The sequence below is a fragment of the Myotis yumanensis genome, unplaced genomic scaffold (genome assembly GCF_028538775.1).
Source record: "Myotis yumanensis isolate MYYU_CA2020_CCGP unplaced genomic scaffold, mMyoYum1.0.hap1 SCAF_2, whole genome shotgun sequence".
Taxonomy (NCBI): Eukaryota; Metazoa; Chordata; class Mammalia; order Chiroptera; family Vespertilionidae; genus Myotis; species Myotis yumanensis.
Window position 1 is genome coordinate 2846445 of NW_027223753.1, and position 27034 is coordinate 2873478.

The following is a 27034-nucleotide window of genomic DNA, read 5'->3' on the forward strand; positions in this document are numbered from 1 at the left end:
ACTGCCAGGCAGACCACTTCTTTCAAAGGGAGAGAGTCCTTTGATGCCAACGGAGGGTCCCTGACAGGGCCCAGAAGCCACCCTGGCAGCCGCTGCACAGACGGGCAGGAGGGAGACGGGACCCCGGCCACCACACGCAGCAGGCAGCCCCTCCCCTCCGCGCCAGCCCCTTCTCAGCCCCAGAAAGCACAGGGGCATCGACTGTCCCTAAAGATGCAGAGACGCTTCGGCACCCGGAGCTGTGGCAGCAGATTCTGGACTTACCCCTGGTCCCACCGGTGAGTCCTGTGAGGCGGCGAGCCCCTGGGGCAGCGGCACTGGTGGGCCTGGAGGAAGCACAGGGCCAGAGGGAGCCGTCAGCCTCGGCGGGGCCCAGGGCACCCGGAGCCCCAACCCCTCAGGGCCTGAACGTCTCCCTCGGGGGTACCCAGTGCCACTGGTGTTGGGCAGCAGTGACCAGGCCGTCCCCACACTCAGCAGTTTAGAAGACGTGGGCGCGAGGAGCACACACAGGGGGCTCCTCCCATCACTGCCTCGGAGAACGAACCCTGAGCTCTGGCTGCTGCTGCCCTCAGCGCTGGCGCTGCAGGCCCCGCCTCCCGACTGCCCGCTAAGCACAGCCCGGCGCAGAGCCCCGCTCACGGGTGGGTGGGCCTGTGAGCACCAGGAAGAGGACAGGCCAGCCCTCACGCGCTCCCCCTAGGAGGGGCTGAGAGTGTCCTTTGACCTTGAGGACCCCAGGCTGAGCGCCTGCCGATGGCTGTCCCACACGGTGGTCGGAGGGGCAGGCTGCTGCTGGCCTGTGCGGCTCCCGCCCCGTCCCCCAGCCGCGGGGGAAGTTGAGGCCGAGCAGCCCCGGGCCCTGGCCCTGCAGGGAGCCCCAGGCGCTGCTGCGCGCTGGGCATCTGTGGCCTCTCAGGCATTTCACACGTGTTGCACGCCTTCGCCTGCCAGGGTGACGCGTGTGGATTCCCCGAGGGCCACGGCCCTTCTCCAGCCCTTAGGGCCACACCCTGCCTCGCTCATCACAGTTCCCTTCAGACACCAGACTCTGTCCACTTCACGTGACCACCACCCCCACTGGCCTCAGGACAGCCTGGACCCTGAAGTCACAGCCCACCCATGGCGGCCTAGCCCTGCCTCCTGTGGCTCTGACCACCGCCCTGGCCTCGCCCTGCCTCTTCTGTGGCCTCTGCTGCCGAAGTCCCCACACAGCCACGCCTGAGCCGGAGAACAGGCGGCGCCATGAACGTGCGTGAGCCAATGAGTCCCCCCTTTGCCTGCAGCCCCAAGTCCCCAGGACCCACGGCGCAGGGCAGGCCTCGGGACCTGCTGACCAGCCAGCCTCACCGCGGGGCCGTGACGGGAGGGGCCGCGCACTCCACAGAGCATGCCCGCGCCTCCCTGGACACTCTCAGTCACAGAACAAAACCAACAGCAACGTAGCCTCTGCCCCCCCCAGGAGGAACTGAGCACACGAAGCGCCACCCAGACCGCCCTGCTGTGCGCCCAGGCCGCCCGCCACAGCCCCTCCCAGCTGCTCCAGAACCCACCCAGAGAGGGCAGGTGGTGCGCCCAGGCTGAGGGGCCGGGCTGATGGGGAGTGGGGGGCAGGGACAGCCAGGGGCGCAGAGGGAGCTCCCTCAGTGCTGTTCTTATTTTTATTGATTTCAGAGAGAGGTAGGGAGAGGGAGGGAGAGCAAGAAACATCAGTGATGAGAAAGAATCATGGATTGGCTGCCTCCTGCACGCCCCACACTGGGGATCGAGCCCACAACCCGGGCATGTGCCCTGACCAGGAGTCGAACCGTGACCTCCCAGTTCCTAGGTCGACGCTCAGCCCTGGGCCCCGCCGGCCGGCTGCCCACTCCCTCTAACAAGCCCCGTTCAGAGGCCCCCAGGACACTGCAGCAGAGGAGCCTCCGGTTCCGAGATGCGCTCACGGGGGCGGGAGTCAGAGCATCGCTGAGGGAGTGGAGTCGGCTTCCCAGGAAAATGCGCTTCAGCAGAAGCAAAACACAGATGGGGTTCGGCCTGGGCCACTGTCCTCGAAGCAGCGGCCTCTCCCTCCCAGACCATCTGGAGCTCTGCCGGCAGCCCCGCCCCACCGCGCCCCGCAGCAGAGGGAGCCGGAGCAGCCAGCGCAGCGCACGGAGCCTCCTTTGTTCTGCCCTAAATGGAGACAGTTCCGTGCGGGTCTCGGTAACGAGGAAAACGGCAGGAGATGGCGCCATTCTCCCTGGTAAGAGGGCCCGGCCCCCGGAGCCCGCCCTCCACGGAGTCCACTGAGCCCTCGGAGTGAAGGCTGAGCCTGCGGGGCGCTGGGCATTAAAGCCTCCGGTTCTCCCAGCGGTACCCGCTGTGTTCTTTAAGGCAATTCTTTACCCGAAAACATATGCAACCTCATCTTCCCAGCGAGTAAACAGCACGAAGCCCCAATCGGTCCCAGGGAGGCGCGGACGGAGGAAAACGCACCAAAACCACGACATCCCTCGCTTCACACCGGCTTTACGGCCCGTGTCGTGGGCAGTGAAGTCACTTCTCAAACCACACGGCCGCGCCCAGAGAACACGTGTCCCCCGAGAGCCCTCACGTCAACCCCTCCGCGCCCCCCACAGCCAGGATGACTGTCCGACTGGGAAGCCCCACTTCCGCCAGAGACGACGGGCAACACGTGCAGTGACAGCTGGGCGTGCACAGGTCTGCGGCCGCACCGCTGGACACAGGGTCCAGCAGGCCGCACAAGCGCCCAGAAAGGGCAGCCCGGGAGTCAAGGGGGTGGGGGGGAGGGTGTGCACATGGAAAGGGGAGGCAGCGCTGGGTCGGCAGGAGCGGCTGCCGAGCACATCAGAGCCGAGAGCGAGCCCCACGCGCCCTGCGCAGAGTGTCCGTCTGTCCCGCGAGCCCTGAACACGCTCCTGGCTGCACCCGTGCTGCGCTCAGCTCACACCGAGGAAGGAGGCCCCACGCACAGCGCTGCCTCCGGTGCCTCTGCCGCGCCACGCCGGCTCCTTCCTGGGTGACGTCAGGCGGCAGGGCCACCGCAGGCCCGACTTCAGGTAAACACAGAGCAGGGACGTGGAGACGACCCTCTGCCTGCCGCGTGGTGGGCGGCTCAAGGGCCGAGGGCCGGGAAGCTGCGGTGCCCAGACAGGAGGGACGAAACCAGGGCCCAGGCCACGCTGAGCTGTGCGGACGGAGCCACCGCGGCCTGAGACGAAGGAGAAGCTCCCTTCCAGCTCGGCGAGTGCAGCCACGTCTGAGGACTCCTTTTCCCTGACGCTGTCACTCGGTCACTCTCCCGCCTGAAACCGCTGTCCACAGAGCCGAGGCCTCCAGCCTTAGTGCGGCTGCTGGAGGCGCAGCCTCCTCTGGGCAAAGGCGAGCAGGTGCGCTGCCAGCCCTGCTGTCCTGGCCGGCGCCCCGCCCCGCCCTGCGTCTGCCTGGAGGGCACCTGAAGTCATGGGCGCACCCACCGGGCAAGAGCCAACACTCACCGGACGGCGCTTTGAGGGGCGGGCCCTGGAAAGGTACAGAAACAGTGCAGGTGAGTGACATGGGGCAGGGTCTGCTTGGAGACCCCCTCCAGCTGCGGAGGGCGGAGGCGGCAGCACACTCTCTGCAACCGCTGGGGGACCCCGCAGCGCGGCCCTTCCTGCGATGGCGGGCGTGGGCCCCGTGCTCCAGGCAGGTGAAGCCCTTCATCCCGATGCCAGCTGTTCCTGCGACCATGCTTGGTGCTTGGACACAGCTGTGCATTCGTGGGGGGGGGGGGGGGGCTGAGGAAGCAGCGTCAGGGGACAGGGCCTGCTGGGGGCGCTCGCGGAGGGAATGCTGCCCAGGGGCCCCAGCCTGCCTGTGTGACTGAAGGCTCAGTTAATGCGGGCGGGGGCGGGGGGGGGGGGGGGGGGGTGCTCCGTGGCTTAGTTCTTGCAGCAGCTCAGACCAGTGGTTCTCAACCTTCCGGCCCTTTAAATACAGTTCCTCATGTTGTGACCCAACCATAAAGTTATTTTTGTTGCTACTTCATAACTGTAATGTTGCCACTGTTATGAATCGTAATGTAAATATCTGATATGCAGGATGGTCTTAGGCGACCCCTGTGAAAGGGTCGTTCGACCGTCAAAGGGGTCGCCACCCACAGGTTGAGAACCGCTGAGTTCAGACCAAGGCAGGGTGGGGGCTCTGGCGATGTCACAGGACAGGGGACAGCAGCTGCCCCCAAAGGCTGGGGGAGGGAGGGGCATCACTGCTAGAGACAGTCGCTATGACACAAAGGAAGGTTGTGAAAACAGCTGCCCTCGGCAGGCCTTGGAAGTCGGGAACTAATCAGCGGTTACGGTCCGGACACTCAGCGTTCACCAGGCAAACCCATCCGAGAGGCCTCGTTCCTAATGGCTCAGGGGTCAGAGTCACCCCCCCCCCCCACCCCGACTCTGAGCACAGGACGGGGGTGAGCAACACCCAGGAATAGACCAAGGGAGTGGGCTGGGGCCCCCAGGCTGGGGGAGCTCGGAGCGTGGGCGGGCTGAGGATCTGGGGCCCCCAGGCTGGGGGAGCTCGGAGCGTGGGCGGGCTGAGGATCTGGGGCCCCCAGGCTGGGGGAGCTCGGAGCGTGGGCGGGCTGAGGATCTGGGGCCCCCAGGCTGGGGGAGCTCGGAGCGTGGGCGGGCTGAGGATCTGGGGCCCCCACGCTGGGGTCACTTGCAGGGCCACGCAGAATGCCACCCCAAGGCTCACTGCCACTCGCCAGCGAATGGCCTTAGGCCCCTTCAAAGCTACGCTCGCTCCCTCTCCCCTCCCACTGGCTCGCTTTCCTGGACGGAGAAGGACGCTGCCTGCTGGAGGGGCGTATTTTCAATGACCCCCTCCACGTGGCTGTTCTACATCGGTGAGGGGAACACAAGGAGTCCGACACCAGCAGAACATTCGAAAGCAAAATGTGGGTCAGGGAAGTTCCGAGTCAGGAAAAGTGGGGACGGAGCGCCCTCTAGTGGCTGCCGGCAGGCTTTCCTGAGGCTGATGAATGGGCCCTGCTCCGTGTCATTTATGGATGAAATAAAAAGGATAATTCACAACAGGAAGCCCAAGCACCTCACTTAAAGTGACAGCCGCACGTCATTAAGGCTTCCACAGGGCCCATAGATGCTGGTAAAATACTGGAGTCAGAAAAGTTTCCATCAGACACAACCGCAATGGATGTTTAAGTCGGTTCCACCGGGTCTCGGGAGGCCATGTCTTCAAACGCTCGGAACCGGGTGAGGGCGGCGTGTGCAGCGGTGGGAAGGCAGCGATAAATCCCAATTAGATGAACCAGAGACCAGGTTCCCTCCACGCCGGTCTGCTGTCCCCAACAGTCACTGGAAAGCAGGTGACGCTGCCACATGTCTGCTGAGTCCGACTCCCATCCTCCCAGCCCCCCGAGCCGGCTCCTGGTGCAGAACCACAGCATGGGCCCGGCAGCATGGGCCCGGCAGCGTGGACCCCACAGCATGGGCCCAGCAGCTCTGCACCCAGAGGGCAGCCTGCAGCTCGGTGCACCCACACCAGGCAGAGCAACACCTCGGCCAGGAGAAGCGTGGTGCTCCGGGGCCACCGCTGGGAGGAGCCCTTCCTGGGAGAAGCCAGCACAGGCAGCTGGAGGGCGAGGGGACAGGCTGTGGGAGAGGGACAGACGGGGACGATCACATGGAGTCCCCACGAGGCAGCCATGCCTCACATCAGCTCCACCTCCGGGTTTTCCTATCACACAAGCCCACAAAGTCCCTCCCTCGTTCGAGCTACTTTGAGCCGAGTCTGCGTCCCTTGTACCCGATAAAGACGTGACAAGAGGACGCTGCCGGTCAGGGATCTGCAATGCTGTGCCTGCGCTCGAGTCCAGCCCACAGCCTGTGCTTGTAACTCAAGGTGGACTGGAACACAGGGACGTAGTCGCTTCCATGTCTCCGTGGCTCTCCCGACAGAGCGGCCACGATGAGTAGCCGCAGCAGGTCATCGGCACAAGCCCCACTGCCTCCTCCCTGGCCTGCTGACCTCGGCACAGGTGCACCCCTCCCGTGGATGGAGCTGGACACAGAGCTCCTGACACAGGCCAAGCACATCAAGGTCCCCACAAGTCAGACTCCCTTTTTTCACGAGACCGGTGTGTGGAGCCGCGTCACGCTCGCGGCAGCACCGCGGGGAGGGGAGCGCGCCCTGGTCGCCAGCCCCACCCGCGCAGCGTCCCGCCTTCACCATCCGCCCGAGGAAACTGATTCCTTCCGCGACCTACACCTGTGTAACTTGTTCATTCATTGTCTCTCTAAAGCGGACAGCAGCCTGGCCCGTCACAGACTCCCAGGAGGATCTGCGGGATGGATGGGGAGGGGCAGGGGTCCCCCTGAGAAAACCCCCTCAGGCTCCTCGGAATGGTGAGTGTAACGGGCAGGAGCCACACCCACACGGAGCTGTCACGGGTGGAAGCCACTTCCCTGGGCGGCTCCGTGCCCAGGTGTGCACCCCGGGGGCTGGGGTCAGAAGCATCCCCGTGGAGACACGCTGTGCTCGCTGCTGCCCCGCTGGGCGCCTGGTCTCCAGGCCTGTGGGTGTGGGGTTAACGGACTGTGGTTGGAAGGGTCTGAGCATGGCCACTGCCCACGGGTGCTGCCAGCCAGGGGATGACAGCAGCGGCAGGACGAGGAGGACAACGCCGGGCGGCCCTGAGCCGGGGTGGGTCTTTGCTCACTGAATCCTCTGCGACCTCGCATCCTTGGCCCACTTTCTCTTCGGTTGTCTGTCTCCCTCGTATTGATCGGCAGCAGCTCTTTGTATCCTCTTCCTGCTTCCTAATCTCCTCAGTTTGCCAATTCATGTCCGTGGCCATGTGTCGCCCCTCAGTCCCAGGGCTGCCTGTTCGCTGTGTGGATGCGTCTCCGCACGCAGAATATTCACATTTAACAATCACAGCCCTCACACCATACCAACACGCTCCGACTTTCCCTGCGGCTCCACAAGTTCTGATTCTCGTGTTTAGGTCCGTGACCCACCCCACGCGGCAGCGGAGGAACCTGAGGGGCAGGGACGCCGCCCGGCGAGCAGGCCCACACCCTTCGGAGCCTGCTGCCTCTCAACACCCTGCCCTGCACGCTGTCCGCAGTGACGTCCAAGGTCACTCTCTTGCTGACCGTTACTGCGTCCCGCTGACCAACAGGCCATCTCGCGGAGGCCCCCGCGGGCAGGCAGCTCGTTTCCAGGACCTCTCTTCCTCCTCGCCTTCTAACTCTGGAGCTTCTAGAGGTTTGCTTGTTAATCCATCCACAATGTATTGTGTTCACAACATGAAATTAGACTTTACGTTTCCCACATGGTGGCCCCGTGCACTGTCCGCGGACTGGTGCCCCCAAATCGTCCACATCCAGGGAACTGAGGTGCGAACCGCTGGCTGGATGGGGAGATCTGGGTGCCCTGGGGCGCCCACGGCGATCACACAGTCCCCGAAATGAGAGGGAGTCGGGAGGGCAGAGTCTGGAGAGATTTGGAAATGCTACCTGCTGCCTTGGAGACGGAGGGAGGGGCCAGGCATGCAGGCGGCCCCCAGAGCTGGAGAAGGCAGGGGAGCCCTCCAGTGCCACCACCCGGCGCCACACCCAGGGCTGGGGAGGAGCCCCCTGACCAGTGCCCGGTGCCCACCCAGGGCCAGAAACCAGCCAGACTGGTGACCCCATAGTTCAGGGCCACCGGGCAGAGCACACAAAGGGCCTCGTCACAGCGTGGCACTCACTAGCCTGCACTCAATGCCAGTCTAACGGTCTCAGGGAGGACTGAGAGGGCCAAACGCTTCCAAAGCCGGCGTGTCTGCCACGTGCAGAGCTGATCGCGCCAGGACAGCAAACTCCCATGTGGCCCCGTCAGCAACCCCCAGTGTCCACCAACTGCAGTCTCCGTCGCTAAAAGCCCACGCCCTGATGTGACCCAGCACTGGGACCCACGCCCGGAGGGGACCCGGCACCAGGACCCACACCCTGACAGGGCCCAGCTCCAGGACCCACGGCCGATAGAGACTGGCTGCCCTGTCGCAGCACAGCCTTTGGGAAACGACTGCTGAGCTCCCCTCTCCTCGTGCCCATTCCCTCTTTCTAACTTTCCAACCACTGCAGTCTGGAACATTCTTGCAGCTGGCAAGACCTGTAGAAGTTGAGAGCCTCAGGTTCCATGCTCATCTGTGGAGAGCGCCTACAGCAGTGGTTCTCAACCTTGGCTGCACATTAGAATCACCTGGGAATCTTGTTAAAATCCTGATTTCTGGGCCTCATCCTCCGGAAATTCTGTTTGTTACTAATGTTGTGGCCCCACCCCAGAACAAAGAAACAGAATTTCCAGAGGATGAGGCCCAGAAATCAGGATTTTAAAAAGATTCCCAGGTGATTCTAATGTGCAGCCAAGGTTGAGAACCACTGGGCATAGTGTTTGGACAGGTTCAAGCCTCGGACTAATGAGAGGGCACGGTCCTCTCATGGCAAAGCCACGTGCAAGTCCCAGCTTGGAAGGCAAAGCCCTCCCAGCACAATTACAGCCAAAGGCTGTGGCTGTGAGCTTGACCTTATGGTCCGAACCTGTGGTCCCTCGTGGCTGAGTGATATGGGCTGCGGGAGGTGCAGCAGGAAACAAAGCTTGATCAGGTGCATGTAACTGAGTAGATCAGCGGTTCTCAACCTGTAGGTCTCGACCCCTTTGGGGGTCCAACGACCCTTTCACAAGGGTCGCCTAAAACCATCGGGAAACACATACATAATTACATATTGTTTTTGTGATTGATCACTATGCTTTAATTATGTTCAATTTGTAACAATGAAAATACATCCTGCGTATCAGATATTTACATTACGATTCATAACAGTAGCAAAATTACAGTTATGAAGTAGCAATGAAAATAATTGTATGGTTGGGGGTCACCACAACATGAACTGTATTGAAGGGTCTCGGCATTAGGAAGGTTGAGAACCACTGGAGTAGATTCAAAATCCACAAGAACGTTGTAAACATCCTGACCACGCCCTTGCTTTGCCTCCTGGAATCTGGCTATAAAATAGACTCAGCTCGCAGGCCGTGGCGCTGTCTCTGTAATCAGAGGGCAGCGTCCCACCCAGCCCCGGCTTTGTTCTCTTGTCTTGTTCATCATCCTTCACCGCCCCCCTCAGGCTCACCCCTGGCTGTGCCGGCGCGGCACACTCATCCGCGTGCGCCTCCCCACGCTCCCTCCTGACCTCTGCGCCTCTTGCCACAGGATGCCAGCTGGGTGTCCGGGACGCAGAGCGGAGGCCTGCACCAGACACTGACACCACAGAAGGTGCTGAGCACAAAGCCGAGGCCACAGCTGCTCCTCAGACTCCTACTCGCCCGTGGACCCATCACCCCCCGCGGAGGGACAGGACGCCACTCTGGGTAACCTGCACTCCCTCCCTTAAAGCCACAGACAGGCCACAGCCTCCCTCCTCACAGGCTCCAAGGAAGCAGAAAGCATTTTTAAAAACAATGAACTGACCCAGCTGGTGTGGCCCAGAGCTTGGGCATCGACCTATGAACCAGGAGGTCACAGTTTGATTCCCAGTCCGGGGCGTGCAGAAGACAGTCGATCAATGATTCTCTCATCATTGATGCTTCTCTCTCTCTCCCTCTCCCGTCCTCTCTGAAATCAATAAAAATGTATCTAAAAACACCAACAAACTCACAGCTGTGTTAACAACGCAGGACAGAGCTGGTGGTCCCTGGCTTTGGCCCAGCTCTGGTTCTCGTGCCCGTGTTCGCAGGGCAGCCATGGGAGGCGGCCAGGAGCTGTCACCAACGGGACCTTCCCGGGCCTTTAGCCGGGAGCTGTCACCAACGGGACCTTCCCGGGCCTTCAGCCGGGAGCTGCGAGTAGCTGAGCTCACTGGGATAACAGCTGGCCACGCTGCCGCCTCCACAAGATAGCACCCCACAATGCAGCACCCCGCCATGCCACATCCCCCCAGGCAGCACCCGCAATGCAGCACCCCACAATGCAGCACCTGCAAGGCCGCACCTGCTGTAACAGTCAACCACGATTGAGACCACAGTCCTCCGAGAACTTCCCAATACCCGCCCCGCGCTGCCTGGGCTTTCCCGGAGCAACAGGAGGGCTGTGGGCCTGAAGTCAGCTTCCCGCCAACGCTTACTTGTGGGGCACGTGGGCGTCCTCCTCGAGGGCCGCCGCTCCGGCCGGGGCTGCCCTGGGGTGTCCGGGGGTCCGTCGGGGCTCAGCGAGAACTGGAACTGGACGGTCCCCGACTCCACCTGCCTCACCTGCAGCAGAGCAGAGAGCAGAGATGGCCAGGCCGCTGGCGTCCTTTATCACCCGCCCCGCGCGCCCAGGAGGCCGCGGGTCCCTAGACTATAGCCACGTCAGCGGCTCAGATGACCACGTGGTCGCAGAGCAGCCCTCACACCAGCAGTCCTCGCAGCACGTCTCCGTCTCAGCCCTGAACACGCTATGAAACTGACCATGTAAACCTGACGTTCCGTTTGCAGGGCCCGGGGCCCAGCACAGCAAGCACTGAGCAGCCCCCACCCACCCTCCCTCCTGCTGCCCCCTCGTGGCCAGTTTTCAAGAACATCATGTGACTGGCATCAATGGTGCCGACCCTTAAGACCGGCCTCCTTCACTCACCACACCCAGGTGCTAGGCCAGTGATGGCGAACCTATGACACGCATGTCAGAGGTGACACGCAAACTCATTTTTTTGGTTGATTTTTCTTTGTTAAATGGCATTTAAATATATAAAATAAATATCAAAAATATAAGTCTTTGTTTTACTATGGTTGCAAATATCAAAAATTTTCTGTATGTGACACGGCCCCAGAGTTAAGGTTTTTCAAAATGCTGACACGCCGAGCTCAAAAGGTTCGCCATCACTGTGCTAGGGTCTCACCACCTCCACTCCTTTGCACACCAAGGGGCATGCCACGCGTGATGTACCAGCCACCCACTCACGGACACCGGGGCTGTTGCAGCTTGGGGGACGGACAGAGCTGCTGAGAACACTGGTGAGCATGCTCCTGTGCGACCACGTCCTCACCTCCTAAGCCGAGCACTGCCGAGGCAGCTGCGTGTCTGGTCCTGCAGGAGACGCCCACAGCAACTGCTCCTCGCTGTCCGTCCCGCCGACCTGCACGCCATCCCTCCAGCAGCGCTCGCCCTGCCGCCGCCTCCCTGCTCTCCTAACTGCGGTGGGAGCCCCCACCCCCCACTGCACCGCTCTTTCCACCACCGGCTTCCCTCTTCTAGCCCCTCCGCCTCCCACACGCATTTCAGAACCTGCTCTGCACCGACGAGAACCCTGCCGGGACCGACTGTAGTTCTCTGGATGTTTAGGACTCATCGCTGCCCGCTGATCAGCTCGGAGAGAGCGTCCATCTTCCCTATGCTGAGGCCTCCCACCCCCAGAGATGGCCCTTCTCTCCGCTGACCGGTCCCCTGACCCCACAGAGTAACGGCGGTGACACAGGACGGCGGCGAAGGGGGTTCAGTGTTCCGTGCCCTGAGCCGTATGCGTCTGTTAGGTTTCACTGAGGGAGGCCCGTATAGATAACCATTTGTAAATGCTGCCTCCCTCCTTTCACTGCCGGCATAGACACGTGGTGGGGGTTTTCAGGCGACTCCTTGCTATCCTGCGACCTCCACAGCTCACTCATTCACGTCAGGGGGTGCTGTGGCCCCTTGTCACCTCCGTAAACCAGCACGTGGCTGCCAACCAGAGCGGCGCTGGCCCTTCCTGCCCAGCCTTCGCGCCTTTACTTCCGTCTCCTCACTGGCTGCACCGCAAGCTCCCAGGACAGGGCTGCTGCACCCATCCCCACCTGGGAGAGCTGGCCATCCTGCCGTGACGTGTGGCCCACTAGAGGCTCTGCGGACGCCCAGGCAGATGGGGGGTTCCCCCCTGCGCCTGGTGTGCTGTCTCCACATAAATGGGTGTGAATCCCGCCCAGGCTTTTCTGCACCGGTCGCTGTGGCCCCCTCGCTCTCCGCCTTCAGGCTGTTATCACTGTGGTCCCCTCGCTCCCCGCCTTCAGGCTGTTATCACTGTGGTCCCCTCGCTCCCCGCCTTCAGGCTGTTATCACTGTGGTCCCCTCGCTCCCCGCCTTCAGGCCGTTCCTGGTGAGTTGCAGCTCGTGGTTTCCAGGAAGAAACAGCCCGGCATTCCGGGGCAGCCCCACCTCCTCGGTGTCGTTCTTCCTGCTGCCGGACCAGTTTGCTGACATCTTGTTGAGTGTTTTGCATCTGTGCTCCTGAGGGATAAGGGCCCACAGTTTTCCTGTTGTTTCTGATCTTGGTGGAATGCGAACCTCCTTACATGACTTGGGCCTTGCTCCCATCCCTTCTATTGTCTGGGAGAGAGGACCTGGAATTGGTGTGGGCAGTTCTCCGAATGGTTAGGATTCACAGTGAATAGGCCTGGATATTTGTTTTTCCATTTTAACGATGAATTCAATTTCTATACAAGTTACAGGTCTTCTCGGGTTGCCTACGCCAGGTTGGGGTGTTCAGTCTGGTTTAGAGGAACTGGTCCGTTTCATCTTCAGCGGTTCTCAACCTGTGGGTCACGACCCTTTCACAGGAGTCGCCTAAGACCATCGAAAAACACATATGTAATTACATATTGTTTTTGTGATTAATCACTATGCTTTAATTATGTTCAATTTATAACAATGAAATTGGGGGTCACCACAACATGAGGAACTGTATTAAAGGGTCGCGGCGTTAGGAAGGTTGTGGCCACAGAGTTGTTCAGTCTGTATTCCCCTAACATCCTCCTAACACTGTGGTCTGCAGGGACATCCCTCCTTTCATTCCTGATACTAGTCACCGGTGTCGCTCTGCTTTCTTTATTCAGTCTTGCTAGAGGTTTATCATTTTATTGGTCTTTTCATGTGATCAATTTCTACTCTCATTGACTTTCTCCATTTTCTCTATTATTTTTCTGTTTTCCATTTCATTGGTTCCTGCTCTTCTCTTTATTACTGACTTCTGCTTGCTTTCGGTTGGTTTTGTTCTTCTCCTGGATCCCAAAGGTGGAAGGTTGGATTGACTTGAGGCCCTTTTCCTGTCTAGCACCAGCACGTGATGCATCCGTTCCCACGCAAGCGCCCTTTAGTTGCACCCTACACACGTCGATGTGCTGCATTCTCATTTTTGTCCAGTTCAGAATGTCATCTACTTCTTCCTGAGGTTTCCTCTCGGACTATGATTATTTAGAAATGTGTTGTTTTAATTTCCAAGTGTTTGTGACTTTTCATCTGTCACTGATTTCTAATTGATCTCATTGCGATCACATCATGCACCTCGTACCATTTCCTTCCTTCCCGTTTCTGCAGGTGGCTGTGTGCCCCAGGGCAGGTCTGGCTTGGTGAACGCTCCGCGGCCCCTGAAGAGAATGTGTCCCCGCTGCCGGGGGCGGAGCACCTGGCAAACGCCCACAGGTCCACGCAGCTGCGGGCTCCGCTCGCTCTCGGGGGCCCTGGGACTTCCCATCTGCGTGCCCGGGGGTCACTCGGAGGAGGGCGGAGGCTCGGCGTCCCTGCGAGCGCCGTCCGCCTGTCAGTCCCCGTGCACTTGGCTTTGTGAATTCTGAAGCTCGGCCTTAGACACACTCTTGGGGGCCCACGTCTTCTTGGTGAATTGGCTCTTTTATCCCATGTAATGTCTCTCTAATTCCTGGGAATTTTCTTTGCTCCTAAGTGGTTGGTTGATTGATTGATTGATCTATGGAAAGCATTGGTCTATTTCTGTCTCCACTCCAGCTGTCTCTGGGCTGCGGTTGGCCTGCGGTCTTTCACCACCGACACCATCACACCTGAACTGAGCCCTGGGAGTCAGCGTGGTTTGGACTCGATGTTCTCATACAACCTGACGACTGGCCAGCTGGCTTGGTGTGTAGACTACTGCATTGTATGGAATGGCTGGGATGTGTGGGTTCAGGATGGCCACTTCACTGGCAGTTCCTTCTGTGTGCGCTGCTGCCTTCCCTTTCCCGACTTCTTTTGAATTCTCCCATTTCTCTGTCTGTTGGTTCCACTCGCTCTGTGTGGTGCCTCCAGTGACTGCCCTGCGGTTACAATGCAAACACCTAACTTCTCAGAGACACTCAGCGCTGATGTTTATTCCCTCGAGTGGGGTGCAGCTGCCCTACACCGCACCGGTCCCTGACCTCCCCTTCACTTATCGTCCCACCGAGTGTCTCCATGTTCCTGCCAACGCCTGTCACTGCTGTCACCTCTGCTTCAGCCTCACATTCCGAAACTCGGGGGAGGAGACCTATACCATCATTTCAGCTGCTCTCTCCTCACTCCTGATGCGCCAAGTGTCCGTCTGGTAGGTTTCTCTCCCGTCTGAAAACTCCTGCAGTAACTCTTTTAGCGCGTGTCCACCACCAACCAAGTCTCGCGCTTCGTTCATCTGAGAGCGTGGCTACTGCACCTCATTCCCGCAGGACTTTTGCTGGAAACAGAGCCCCGAGTTCTGGAGCCTTTCTGCTCTGTCTGGAACTGTGGCTCCGCCTCCTCCTGGCCCAGGTCCGTGCTCAGGCCACAGTCACACGTGCTGCTATCTGTAAGGGGCGTACCATCTCCCCCCACCCCAACCCCGTGCTCTGCAAGGCCCTGTCTTTACTTCTCAGCAGCCTGATGTGCTGTGTCTGGGTGTGAGTTCCTTTGGTTGATTGCTGGGGTGCACAGAACTTCTTCAATCTATAGGCTTATGTCTTCCACCAAATTTGAGAAGTTCCGCCATTATTTCTTCAAGCTTTTCTGCACACTGCACTGTCTCCTCTACTGGAGACGAAAGGCCTAGCCCGGGTCCCAGCCGCGTTTCTCTCTAGTGTTCGGGTTAAAAATGACATTGACTTATCTTCAAGGGCACTGACTCTCTTCTATTGGCTCCACTGAGCCCAGCTGGCAGCTTTTTGCTTTGGCGATGTCTGTAGGCATTCAGACAGTCACAGCCGGGCGCGGGGGAGGGGGTGCTGCTGGCGTCAGTGAGTCAGGCCAGGCTGCCGCTGTCCCCCAATGGGCAGGGTAATCTGGCCCAAATGTCGCGGAGCTGGTGTGGAGAAACTCGTTGGAAGTGACATTCCTGGTCACACATGGCAGCATCTGACATACCTGTGCCCTAAGATAGTCAAACTCCCAAAGGGTACGTCCCAATAAAATTTACAGACTAAGAAGTGAAGGAAAGGTGGTGGCAGGAGAAGGCTAACACTACATACAATAAATATTCACACACACACACACACAGAGGCTGAGGGGGGCGGCCGGCCCTGGCGCGGGGCGTGCAGGGTGGCAATGTTATAACAAGGCCTCAACCAGACCACGTGGGTCTGCAGCAAGCTGTGTCCGTAATGAGCGGCATCCCTCACAGAGCAAACTGCACGCTCAGCGGTTCCCTGCTCGGCCCCAAAGCCGCACCCGAGTCATAAATAACAGCACTGACGTCGTGTTTGCCGCTGGATCAGCACACAGGTGACAGTGAACTAGCAGGACGGTCCCTGCACCTGGGAAAGAGGAGACGCCGAGGCCTGCCGAGACGGGCAGGCATATTTCAGGAGCATCTACTGCCCTGCAGCACGTGCCCGCACGAGAGCCAGGGCAGCGGATGCCGCACGTCTGTGTCTCCCTGGTGGCTGCTACCCCCCGGCAAGGCCACCGCTGGCCAGGGGGTGAGGCCCCCCACCCTTCACCTGGCCCGGCCCCACTTTTCTGTGCTTTCTACACCAGGGTTCAGAGAAACCTTAATTTCAAAGGTGGGTTTTCCAACCTCTTGCTGTGGCCCCAGCTTGTACGTGGCTGGAGAGAACCAGAGGCCAGCGAGTGAGTGACAGGTCACAGGGCAAGCGGGCTGGACGCCGACCGCCTGGCGCCCTCCCCAGCACCCGCGCCACAGGGGCCGTCCCCCTGGCACCACCCGTGACGAAGTCCTTTTCTAGGAGACACACAGCAGAGTGGACCTCAGTGCCAAGTGTGTGCGAACACGAGTCGCAGCCCCGCAGGTCGCCCCGGAGACTGACCCGGGATCCGCGACGTAAGGACCCACGGGAACTGGCCTCCGCGCTCACAGCGGATAGGACGCAGCAACCACACACCCTTATGGGCACATCCATGGCACGGACCACCTCTGCTCATGAAACATCAGCAAACATAACTGTCAACTTCTGAAAACAGACGAACTGGCCGAAGCTCGCGGGAAAGGTCATACTTACGAAGCCTAACAATTACCTCCTCGGAGCTCATGCTGGCGGGGGGCACCTTATAGACCAGACAGCGCACGGGGTTGGGCCGGATCCCGCCCTGGAGAGGCAGCGTCGCGCTCCCGGAGCCGGCGTCGGGCGGGGGCTTCCAGACGGCCCAGCGCACCGTGTGCATGCGCGCCAGGCTGGCCGCGGCGGAGGCGGGAGCCGCCTGGAACGGAAACAGAGGACAGGGCCGTGAGCTGTCCCCCGGCCCACGTGGGGACCCAGGGGCTCTCACCGTGGAGTTAACTGGAGAGCAGGTGGCGAGGCCGGCAAGCATCGCATCCATGTTACAAAAGAGGGACCCGAGGCAGACGCGGGACCCGCATCCACAGGCAGTGACTCAGCTCTGGGAGGCACGGCTCCCGGGTGTGGCTGGGCTCCGGCGCCCCCTGCTCATCCGGCTGACACGGCCACGCCGATTGCACTCGGGTCCGAGGCAGGTCGCACACACGCACACAAAGGACTGGCTGGGCTGGTTCGCTGGCAGCTCGTGGCCGCGCATGTGCATGCCCGGGTCCGACGCAGAGGACACGCCCCTTCCACCGGGCGCCTTCCCCACGTCCCTGGTGCAGAGGGTCCCTCCCCGAGTCCCCGGAGCAACTGGACCTCACACCACCCACTGCTCCCTCCCTGGAGCTAAAGTTCAGATCACAGGGGAGGCCAAGCCACATGCTCCCCAGTCACAGGGGGTGGGAGGTGGAGGAGGGCGTGGTCCCTGTCATTCAGGGAGGGAAAGCCCACATCCCAGAAGAATCAGCAAAGAATCAGCAAAGGGAGAACCCTCAGCGCCTCAACCCTCAGCATTGGGCTCTGCGCCCACCTTGAGCGTCAGAGACAAGAGCTGAGTCTGTCCTGTGTGACCCCGGCCCAACCCTGACCCTCAGAATCAGCCTGCCCCCTACCCCCAGTGGCCGGCCACTGGACACCGGGGAGCAGCCACAATACACGAATGAAGAGCGATGGACACTAGTGAAGAGATGATTATAAATCTGTTGCCTTTTTTGCTGCTGTTAACCCTCACCCAAGGTTATTTTTCCATTGATTTTGAGAGAGAGTGGGAGAGGGAGAGAAACATCAATGTGAGAGACACATCCATTGGTTGCCTTCTGCACGCACCCGTTTGGGCTGGTGATCAAACCTGCAACCCAGGTACATGCCCTTGACTGGGAATCAAACCCACAACCCATCCGTGGTGTTCTAACCACTGGCCCACACCGGCCAGAGCCTAAATCCATTGCCTTTAAAAAATGAAAGTATTATAACTGTATTCAGAAAACTGGCCACTGAAACACTTCAGGGATTCAATCACATCTAGGTGACTTTTGTAAACAGTCACCTATAAAACCCAGTTTATTACAGAATCAAAAATAAAACCCAAGCTTCCAGGCTCCTTGTGTAACCCGCCTGGTCTAAGGTTTCACACCGGGGGATCCTGATGCAGAGTTCTCCAGCGCCGCAGTCCTTGGTGCTTTAGTTGAGATCAATACAGCTCTCTCCTGGGTGAAATCTCGCTCAGTTACACGTGTATCCATTTTCCCCCCTTTTGTTTCTAGCCTCTAACAAGAGAGGATGCTTAGCAAGCTATCGATCACTGCTTCACAAAGACTTCAGCCAGACAATTAGGCCCGTGGCAGTTCAATGGCCCTTTATCAGCCTGCGTGCTCTCCCAAGCAGGCCAGGTGGCACCTGCAGGGGGACCCTCCCTCCCCAGCCCCTCCCCCACACTGAGGAGCCGGCCAGGTGCCCGCCCACCAGGGGACTCCAGAGGCGGAGGTCAGAGCTGTTACTCTATCTATAGCGTCTTATCCTGCCAAACTCGCAAACTGAAAAGGAAAACCGTGCATTGATTGTTCCCATTTAGGCTTTAGTTGTAATAGCGAACAATACACGAAAGGCCAAGGAACAACCTGGACCGTGAGCAGGTGTGTCGTGGAACAGGCGTGTCACACAACATTCACCGGCAAAGCGCACAGAAAACCGACCCCTGACCCCGGGGACTGCCGCACCGGGCTCCCTGGGGTGCGCGGAGCCGTGGCCCAGCAGACGCGTCCACACCCTAACCCCGGGACTCAGCGGCTGGGCCTGACTTGGAAAAGGGGTCCGTGCAGATGGAACGGATGAAGTACTGCGAGATGAGGCCCCCAGGCCAATGCCGAGTGTCCATGGAAGAGCAGGACAGAGAGGCAGGGACACGCGGAGGGAGGCAGCGTGCAGACAGGGGCAGAGGAGGGAGCCACGGAGGGCCCCCAGCCAGTGTGCTCAGTGGTTAGAGCATCAGCCTGCGGCCCAAAGGGTCTCGGTTCAATTCCCGGACAAGGGCAGGTTTCTTGGTTGTGGGTTCGATCCCCAGCCCCAGGCGGGCATATGTGGGAGGCACCCAACCGTGTGTCTCTCTCATACCAGTAGCTGTTTCTCTCTCCTCACTCCTCCTTCCCTCCCTCCCCCTCTCTCTACGATCAATGGAAAACATATCCTCAGGTGAGGGATACCCAAAAATGCAGGAAGTGGCCTCATTCTTCAGAATCACTACGGCTGGATAACGCACGTTACTGCGGTCCTGACGGAGCCGTGAACATGTGCTCCCCCAGCAGGTGCGTCAGCACAGACGCGGATGACTGCGTCACCGTCCCGCCAGGAAGAGGTTTCCGAGCCACACCCACTGCCCTCCGCTGCTCTGACGGGGAAAAGTCAGTGAACCGAGCGGGGCCTTACGTTGCCGTCCACTCCCGAGGGGCTGCTTAGCACGTACTCCAGCTGGAAGACAACGGCAAAGGCGGGGTGATGGACCATCTCAGGGAGTCGGAGGTGGCTCCTCAGGACCAGAGCCTGGTTTCCAGAGCTGGTCAAGGACACAGGGCGGGTCAGGCATGGCTCCGGCAGCACGCCCCCCTCCCCGCCTCCCCGGGCACTGCACTGAGCTCCTCTGTGTTGGCTCCCAGGGTGACTCCCTAAACCAGGGCCTTTTCCTGGGGCCACAGTGAGCAGGATTTAAACTGCCAGAGGTGTCGGAGGGTGGAGGGATGTGGCCAGGCTCTGCGAGGCTCCACCTCCAGGGCCGGCTCTGCCCACCTGGGGAGGGGGGGGGACAGCCCTTAGAGATGCCTGGTCCTGGGCTGGGAGGCACAGCTGGAGCCCAGCAGCAGGAGGACTGCCTCCGATTCTCCTCGTGCGAAACACTGAGCTCAGGGCGCAAAGGGGAGCAGCAGCGTCTGCACAGAGTGCAGGTGGCCATCGTGGGGAGCGGCCCCCATACTAATTCCAAAACTCACAGCACAAAACAGGACTTACCCAACCTCCCGACACCAAGGGCGGCTCCAAACGGGTGGGGCTTAGCAAGGGGAAACCAGGCCCCAGGGAAGGCCCGGTGGGCGAGGGCACACCTCACCGAGGGAGCTTCACGTGGGTGCCCCTCACTCCTCCCCGGGCGGGACTCGGGACCAGGAGCGTACCTGGACTTAGAGGAGGAGCCGACTTTCCTGCTGAAACTGGCCGAGCGCGTCAAGGCCACGTCCATCTCGGGCACCAGCACCATGACCTGCGGCCTCTGCACAAAGCCCAGACCGTTGTGCACGCCGACACACAGACGCCGCTCGGCGATCTCCAGGGCGCTGCTGTCCAGCGGGCCGTCCCCCTGGGAAGAGCACAGGTCAGGCAGCAAGAGCCTGGGTGGGAGGGGAGAGGGGGCTCACGGGAAGGCTCCTGGGGGAGGCGTGAGCAGAGAGGAGAGCCGGGGACAACTTCAGGCCTTTGCAGGGCACACGGTGCTTAGTGGCAGAGCCCCACCAAAGGGCAGACACGTCAGCCAGTGGGAACTGCTAGCCCCTCGAGGGCACTTCCTAGGCAGCGTGGGGTTCTCTCACAGTGTGACCTTCTCGAGCAATGCACCCCCAATGCCCGTCACCAAACTCTTGCCGTTCCCAAGGCTGAGCCACCATTCTCAAGGTGCACCAAACTGGCAGCCGGGACTCGGCGCCCCTCACAGGACCGGGTGCCGTGAGGCAGGGGAGCCCCACCTCCCACCCCCGAGGAGGCGCCTGGAGGCAGGCCCTGCGGTGTCCCAGCCTCCGCCTGGGCAGGACGTGGCACAGGAGACAGGGCAGCAGGAAGAGGGAGCCTATTCGGCAGTAAGTCATAAACCAATAACAACGGAAAAGGAATCTGCCCCGAAGTGCGGGCTGGATATTAAAGTGTTTCATCTTAACAAAACTGTGCAGGCGCCGGAACGAACGAGCCAGGACGGCCTCGGGCTATTCCTGGTATTAAACTGGAGATCGCTGCCAACGATCCCTGAATTTCACTGTCCCTTCCCCAAGCGGAACGGCCCTAAACACAGCCGTTAATCCTCGAGTAATGAAAACAAACCGCAGGACGGCCGAGTGTGTGCGGAGCCGGGAGCGACGGCGAGGACGGGAAAGCACGCGGTGAGGTGGTTTGTGGGAGGCCCTGCGAGCTCTCCGCCTCGCACAGGCCCCCTGAGCGCGAGGAGGCGGCGGAGCCACACCCGGACCCCGACTCCGCCTCAGGCGCCGGTGGCGTTTCTCTTTCAGGTGGGACCCCGTTCTCTGGAGCTGTTTTCAGGGACGGCCACCTGTTTCACGTGTGTGCGTGTGTGCATGTGTACACATGTGTGCAATTAATAACCGCTGACGGCTGAGACAAGAGCACGGGCACCAGCGGACTGAGGCACTCTGGCGCTCAACAATAAATATTAACCCTTTTCGGTCCAACCTCGAGGCTGACTCGACAGACCAGGCGCTAGGAGCAGGTCCAACGTCAAGCAATAAGAACATTAAAAAGTTCAATATTCAATCCCGTCAATTAATTTGGACCAGACTGTTTGAATTCCAAAGATAACATTGGACCGCAAAGGGTTAAGGCCTACTGTGTGCAGACACTGCCACTCCCATCAGGTGCAGTGCTGAACCACACGCACCCGCCCTCCTGGGCAAGCACTGCAAGGGGACCCCGGCCAACCAGTGAACAGGCTGGAGTGGGGCTCTCAGAGGAGCCCGCAGAGGGGAGGCAGGGCAGGCAGCTCTGCACTGAGACCCAAAGCCTGAGGGCTCCACAGGGATCCGGACGAGGCACGTCCCAGACAGGGAGCTGCGTGTCAGAGGCCCCGCTGGGCACGAGGCGTCGCCCAGGACCGCGGGGCGGGAGTCGCCCAGGACCGCGGGCGGGTGGGGGAGGCACCGTCACATCCAGGCTGCCCCACACAGGCTCCAGGTGAAGAGCGGGCGGGAGGGGCTCACGGGCAGGAGAACCGGCAGGGTGGGAAGGAGGAAGACGCTGGCTCTCTGGCCATCCCCTGGGAGGAGCCAAGCACCTCATGTCCATGCTGAGCACACGGTTATCTCTGGAGCGTCCCGTGCTCATCTGGGGACTAACTCACTTATCAGATGGTGGCTGGTTCCAGAGGCATCGGAGTGAATGTTCATTAGCGTCACCATCAAAGTTACCACAACAGGCTTGGTCGCTCTCCAGCCACAAAGAGGGAAAGGACAGGCGCAGGCCCGTGCAGGACGCCCACCCCCCCAACCCCAGGGCAGCATTAGGGGCCCTGCCCGCCCTGGCATCTCCCCGCTGGGACTGAGCTGCGCGGCCCAGTACCTCCCGGAAGTGGTCGCTGATCAGGAGTTCCAGAAGCTCCTCCTCGAATTTCTCAAGGGAGGGGTACAGCGTGAAGAACACCTCGTCCAGGTACCACGTGACCGACTTCTGCAGGCGCGGCTTCCGGAGGGCGTCACCTGGAACAACCAGACCCCGTTCCTGGGCGGTCAGACCAACCAGCAGGCGGAGGGGACAGCGCGGCCCTTACCCGCGTCCCGGGGCGCCGGGAGGAGGCCGGGCAGCGGCTGCAGGCCGGACACCAGGAGGTTCTCGGGCAGTAGGTGGAAGGCGGGCTCCAGGGCCGGGTGCGGCTGCAGCGTGTACTGCAGGCTGCAGCTCTCGATAGCCGTCAGGTGCTTGCTCTCTGGGAAGAAAACACCCGTGAGAGCTGAAACCACAGGCTTCCCGTCAAGTCAGCCGATGCGCTGAGCGCCTCACACATCAGCTCCACCAACGGGAAGCGCCGTTTCCCGGGGAGACGGGAATCACTGTTAGGGACGCTAGTTTTCAATGCGATGTAACAAGCTCTCTCTGGCTCACACCGTCCCCAGAGCGGGCAGCCCGGGCACGGCTCAGCTGGGCCGCCCCTCAGTCTCAGCACCGCGCCCACGGAGCCCACAGAGCAGCCGGGCAGGCACTGAGGCAGGGCCTCCAAGACAGAGCCTGTCCTCAAAACCGGGCCGTCCTGAACTGAGACTGGACCCAGCCCACCGATCTCCACAGAACCCCGAGAACGGGACCCAAACCCCAGAGAGTTCAGGTGAGGCCGGGAGAGGGGAGGGACGGCCTGCAGGCGGCGAGTGAGGAGCTCAGACCAGCGGGAGCAGAGGAGCAGTCCCGCCAGCAGGGCAGGTGCGGGGAGGCCCACCAGCCTCACAGGCCCCGGCCGAGAGGAACCGCAGACATCCCACCAAACATGGGCCTCACTTGGGCTTGAGTTCATCCACGGACAGGGCCTCCGCCCCTCCTGGGACGTGCTGTGTGACGTGTAAGAGCTACAGGCGACCTGCTGCTCTCCTCAGAGAGGACGGAATGAGATGGCAGTGTCAGTGTGCATGTGTGAGGCAGCGTGGAGGCTATTTAAGAGGTCCTGGTCCTAAGGGTACTCCAGGAGACAAAACGCAGCTGGGGGCCCGGGGGGTGCGGGGTGGAAGATGCGGGGTGGAAGGTGCGGGAGGGGGGAGAAGGTGTGGGGTGGATGGTGCAGGGAAGCTCACAGGAGGGACTGGGGCGGCGCGGGGCGCAGGAGGGGGGAGCTGCCAGCACACCGGCCGAGGATCTTACGTTCGATGGGGTCCTGCAGCTGGGGGTGCAGCAGGGCTCTGGGGGTGCCGTGATACAGTCTCAACCTGCAAAACAAGAGCCCAAAACACATCTACATGGGCCTGCAGCTCTAGCCCCCAAACAACAGCTACTCTTTGAAAGGAGGGTGTGTGGGCCCAACACCGTCCACCTCCTGGCCTTCCCAGTGCCATGCGCCCGCGCCCCTGGGGGAACAGACCCTGGAAAGCACTGCTCCCTGTGCCCAGCTCCCAGCCCATGCGCCCAGCTCCCAGCCCGTGCGCCCAGCTCCCAGCCCGTGCGCCCAGCTCCCAGCCCATGGGCCCAGCTCCCAGCCCCTGCGCCCAGCTCCCAGCCCGTGCGCCCAGCTCCCAGCCCATGGGCCCAGCTCCCAGCCCCTGCGCCCAGCTCCCAGCCCCTGCGCCCAGCTCCCAGCCCGTGCACCCAGCTCCCAGCCCATGCACCCAGCTCCCAGCCCATGCACCCAGCACCTGCAGTGCAGCCCGAGCCCCTGGGCCCAGGAAGCCGCGCAGGGAAACCCATAGTGACTGAAACATCCCCAGAAAGACAGCAGCTGAGCCCCTCCCAGGGTTGTCCATGTAGGATGGCAGCTCTCGGCCAGGAACGATTCTGTCCCCCAAGGCACAGCCGGTGGTGCCTGCAGACATTTTTGTCATTACCAAGGGGGAGGTGCTCCTGGCACCTGGTGGGTGGAGGCCAGGGACGTGCTGGGCATCCTACACTCACAGGACAACCCACAGCAAAGACCTCTCCGGCCCAAAAGGTCAGGGGCCGCGGTTGAGAGAGAGACCCAGGGGGCGATGCAACTTCAGCTGGGCTGGAATGGTTACAAGCAGAACCACCGGTGCCCTGTGTGCACACATACATCAGCCAACACACGTAGCCGATCTGTGTGGCCAAGCAGGCCGCGGTTTCACCAGCACGGGGACGAGGAAAAGCCAAGGACAGACACCCAAGGACCGGACGTGAGGACACAAGGAGGTACCGTCTGTCCTGGGAGGCCATGCGGGGAGACTCCGTTTTGCTGCTGAAGATACGAAGAATCCCAAACCCACACGACAGGCTCTGGAGGGTCCCGTCCCGTCTCCTGCCGTGGGCGACCACTTCCACCACGGCCACGATGCTCGGGTGGCTCAAGGACGTGTGGAAGTACACGGGCTGCAAACAGAAGTCAGAAGCCGGGTGAGGGCCGGACACCGCCACCTGCAGAGCAGGACCCAGAGGGCCCAGCTGGGCTCCCTGCCACCTTGGGCAGCGCCACATAAACCCACACACGGCCCTGCAGCGCCGTGTCCCTTCCCAGGCGCCTGAGACAATAGGCACAGTCAAGCGGCCCCCTGCGAGTCCCGGCTCCTCACCCCCAGCGCCCACCACCCAGGACATCCCCCCTTTGCTTTTGCTCCAGGAATTTTCCATCCAAAAAAATGCCAACAGACACCAGGCCCTGCAGGGAAGAAAGAGGCTGGGGGCCACGCACCCCCCGGGACAGGACCCCAGGGGCACTAAACACAGGACAGGCCCTGCCGCACATACGCACATGGCATGTAACTCGCTGCACAGAACTCAGTCAGTCTGCCGGTGCGCGGAGCTCTGCTGAGGGAAGGGCTCTGAAGCTGCCCTGAACCTATTCTGTGTCACTAGCACATTTCGAGGTGCCAGGTAGCTCTCCCGGCACAGAGCCCACTAACACCTTTTATCACAAAAAATCTCGAGGAGAGCATCTTCTTACACGATCGTTTGGGGCCTGAGCCAAGCAGACGATACTCAAATGGCTCTTCGGAGGTTTCCACACGTAACTTTCCCTCCTTCCAGCTCTGCCCTCCGGGGTCAGCCCTGTCTCTCCCTCAGGGAACGAGAGCGCCTCTCGCTGCTGCTGTTCCTTCTGTCTCGTGAAGCCGATGCAGTTGCTTTTATTTAAAACTAACCGAGTCACAGACACAGAAGTCGGAGGCGGAGGTGTGTGACCAACAGGGACATGCATCACAGGGCTGGGCTGTGGCTCTGGCCTCCGTGTCCCTGAAGCCCCGCATCCGTGCTGGGGTCCCGGCTGAGCACAGAGGTCAGGCCAGGCCAGGCGGGCAGGGCCCAGCAGGGATTTAAGCCCGGACTAATCCTGTAACCAGCCGTCACCGAGTGTCACCCAGGAAGCATTTATTGCAACCACAGACTGTCAGCCAGGGTAACGGAGAGACACATTAACACATCAGCCGGAGGTATAAATCGTTATTCTATTTTCTTTTACTGCAAAATGATGAAATAATAGCCACTTACTGCAGACAGGTGGCGGGACCGGGGAGAACTATGTTTCTGTTTCCAAGACACGGGACCTGGGCTAAAGCCTCAGCGCCAGCCATGCTGGTCACCGTCCCGCCTGGTACGTGTGCCCTGTGCGCACAGCGTCAGGGACACCGCCGCCCACTCTCCTGTCATCAGCGCGACCCCCGCGCCGGAGGTCACCGTGGCCCTGCCCCGCCGCAGAGCCGGGCCCACCTCCCAGCACGCCCCAAGCACAGGTTCAGGGCTGCGGCCTCTCCCTGTCACCTACACCGAACCATGATTCTGAGACAAAACGAGCAGAGCGGGGCCACACCGGCCCTCGTCTCCGGGACTCCGCTCGAGCGGGAGGTGGCGCTGGAGGCGCGGCACGTGGGAAAACACGAGGTCCTGGGTTGACCCTGCTGCCCATCGGTCAGGCCTGGGATGCACACATGGTGCGGCTCCACAGCTGCCCTCCCGTCACCGGCCAGGGTCCAGAGGCTCACGCGGTGCTTAGGCCCAGGCCGCGTGACCGCACACGTGGGCTCAGCCACAAACCCCGACGGCGCTCAGCGGGCCAAACCTGACTGCGCCCTTCCGCCTGGGACGGTGCACGAACGCCACGTGTGCACTGAGAGGCAAATCTGCCCGTCGACTGAAACGACAGGATGGACGTTCGCGTCAAGCCCGTCAGACTTCCTGCCAGAGGAGGCCCGCAGTGTGGGCACCCACGCCCCCACCTCGCACCACACTCTTCCACAGGCGACAGGTACTGCCCAATAAGCAGGTGAATAAACCACAGAAATGCTCCTATCGCTGCCTCACCTTCAGACACACGGACCCCACGGGCCTCAGGCCACGATTCCACGTCTCACCCCGTGGCAGTGACGGGGCCTCTGAGAACTAGCTTCCGGAGAGGCCGCCAGCAGATGCACGGTGGTGGCAAGGCCAGGGAGAGGAGCGGTGCCTGCCAGAGCCTTCTCCACCGGCCTGAGCCAGAGCGTCGCCAGGAAGGCAGGTCGCTCACGGCGCTTCCTGCCCTCACCCGCCGCTCGGTCCCACTGGGCTCGGACCCTGGACCTCCAGGCACAGGCGCTGCTCAGCACTCTCCTCCGGGAAACGCACTCGCCGATGACAAAGCCGAGGCGTCCCCCACCTGGTGGGCTCACCCTGACCCCAGCGAGCAGCACGGCCGGGAGACAGCCCCTCCCAGGGAGCCGCCAGGCCCTGCGTGTCACCGACCAGGGTGACAGTGCCTGCAGCCAGGCAAAGTGACCCCGCGCCACCTCGTCCACCTTGTCCAACCAGCTCCTGTCCTTCTCACAGCAAACCCTGCAGAGCAGTCAGGACAGCCCGCTCCGGCCAAAGGACATCTCCCGGCGGACACAGGAAAGTAAGCAAACCCCCAGGACACGGCGAACACACCCCAGCTCACAGGCTGGCCTCTGCACTGTCCCCCACGCCAGGCAGTTGGGCCACCACACAACGAAGTCCCAATACTGTCCCCCTTCCTGGCTCAGGGCCCCAGCCTGGAGGAGAGCGGCTGACCCGAGGGACATGACAGCCAGCCACACGGCCGCTCTCC

At 61.1% G+C, this 27034-nt stretch overlaps 1 protein-coding gene across 1 annotated transcript in view; it reads right to left on the minus strand.

The window, feature by feature from the left end:
- NPHP4 (nephrocystin 4) overlaps positions 1-27034 on the minus strand; it is a 58647-nt gene that overhangs the window by 22146 nt on the left and 9467 nt on the right. The window contains exons 5-13 of the mRNA XM_070403952.1: positions 24179-24351; positions 23176-23240; positions 22100-22255; positions 21892-22028; positions 19731-19912; positions 18994-19120; positions 16265-16447; positions 10173-10299; positions 265-326 (exon numbers count right to left, since the gene is read on the minus strand). Coding sequence (XP_070260053.1) covers positions 265-326; positions 10173-10299; positions 16265-16447; positions 18994-19120; positions 19731-19912; positions 21892-22028; positions 22100-22255; positions 23176-23240; positions 24179-24351 — 1212 coding nt within the window. The remainder of the gene's footprint in view (positions 1-264; positions 327-10172; positions 10300-16264; positions 16448-18993; positions 19121-19730; positions 19913-21891; positions 22029-22099; positions 22256-23175; positions 23241-24178; positions 24352-27034) is intronic.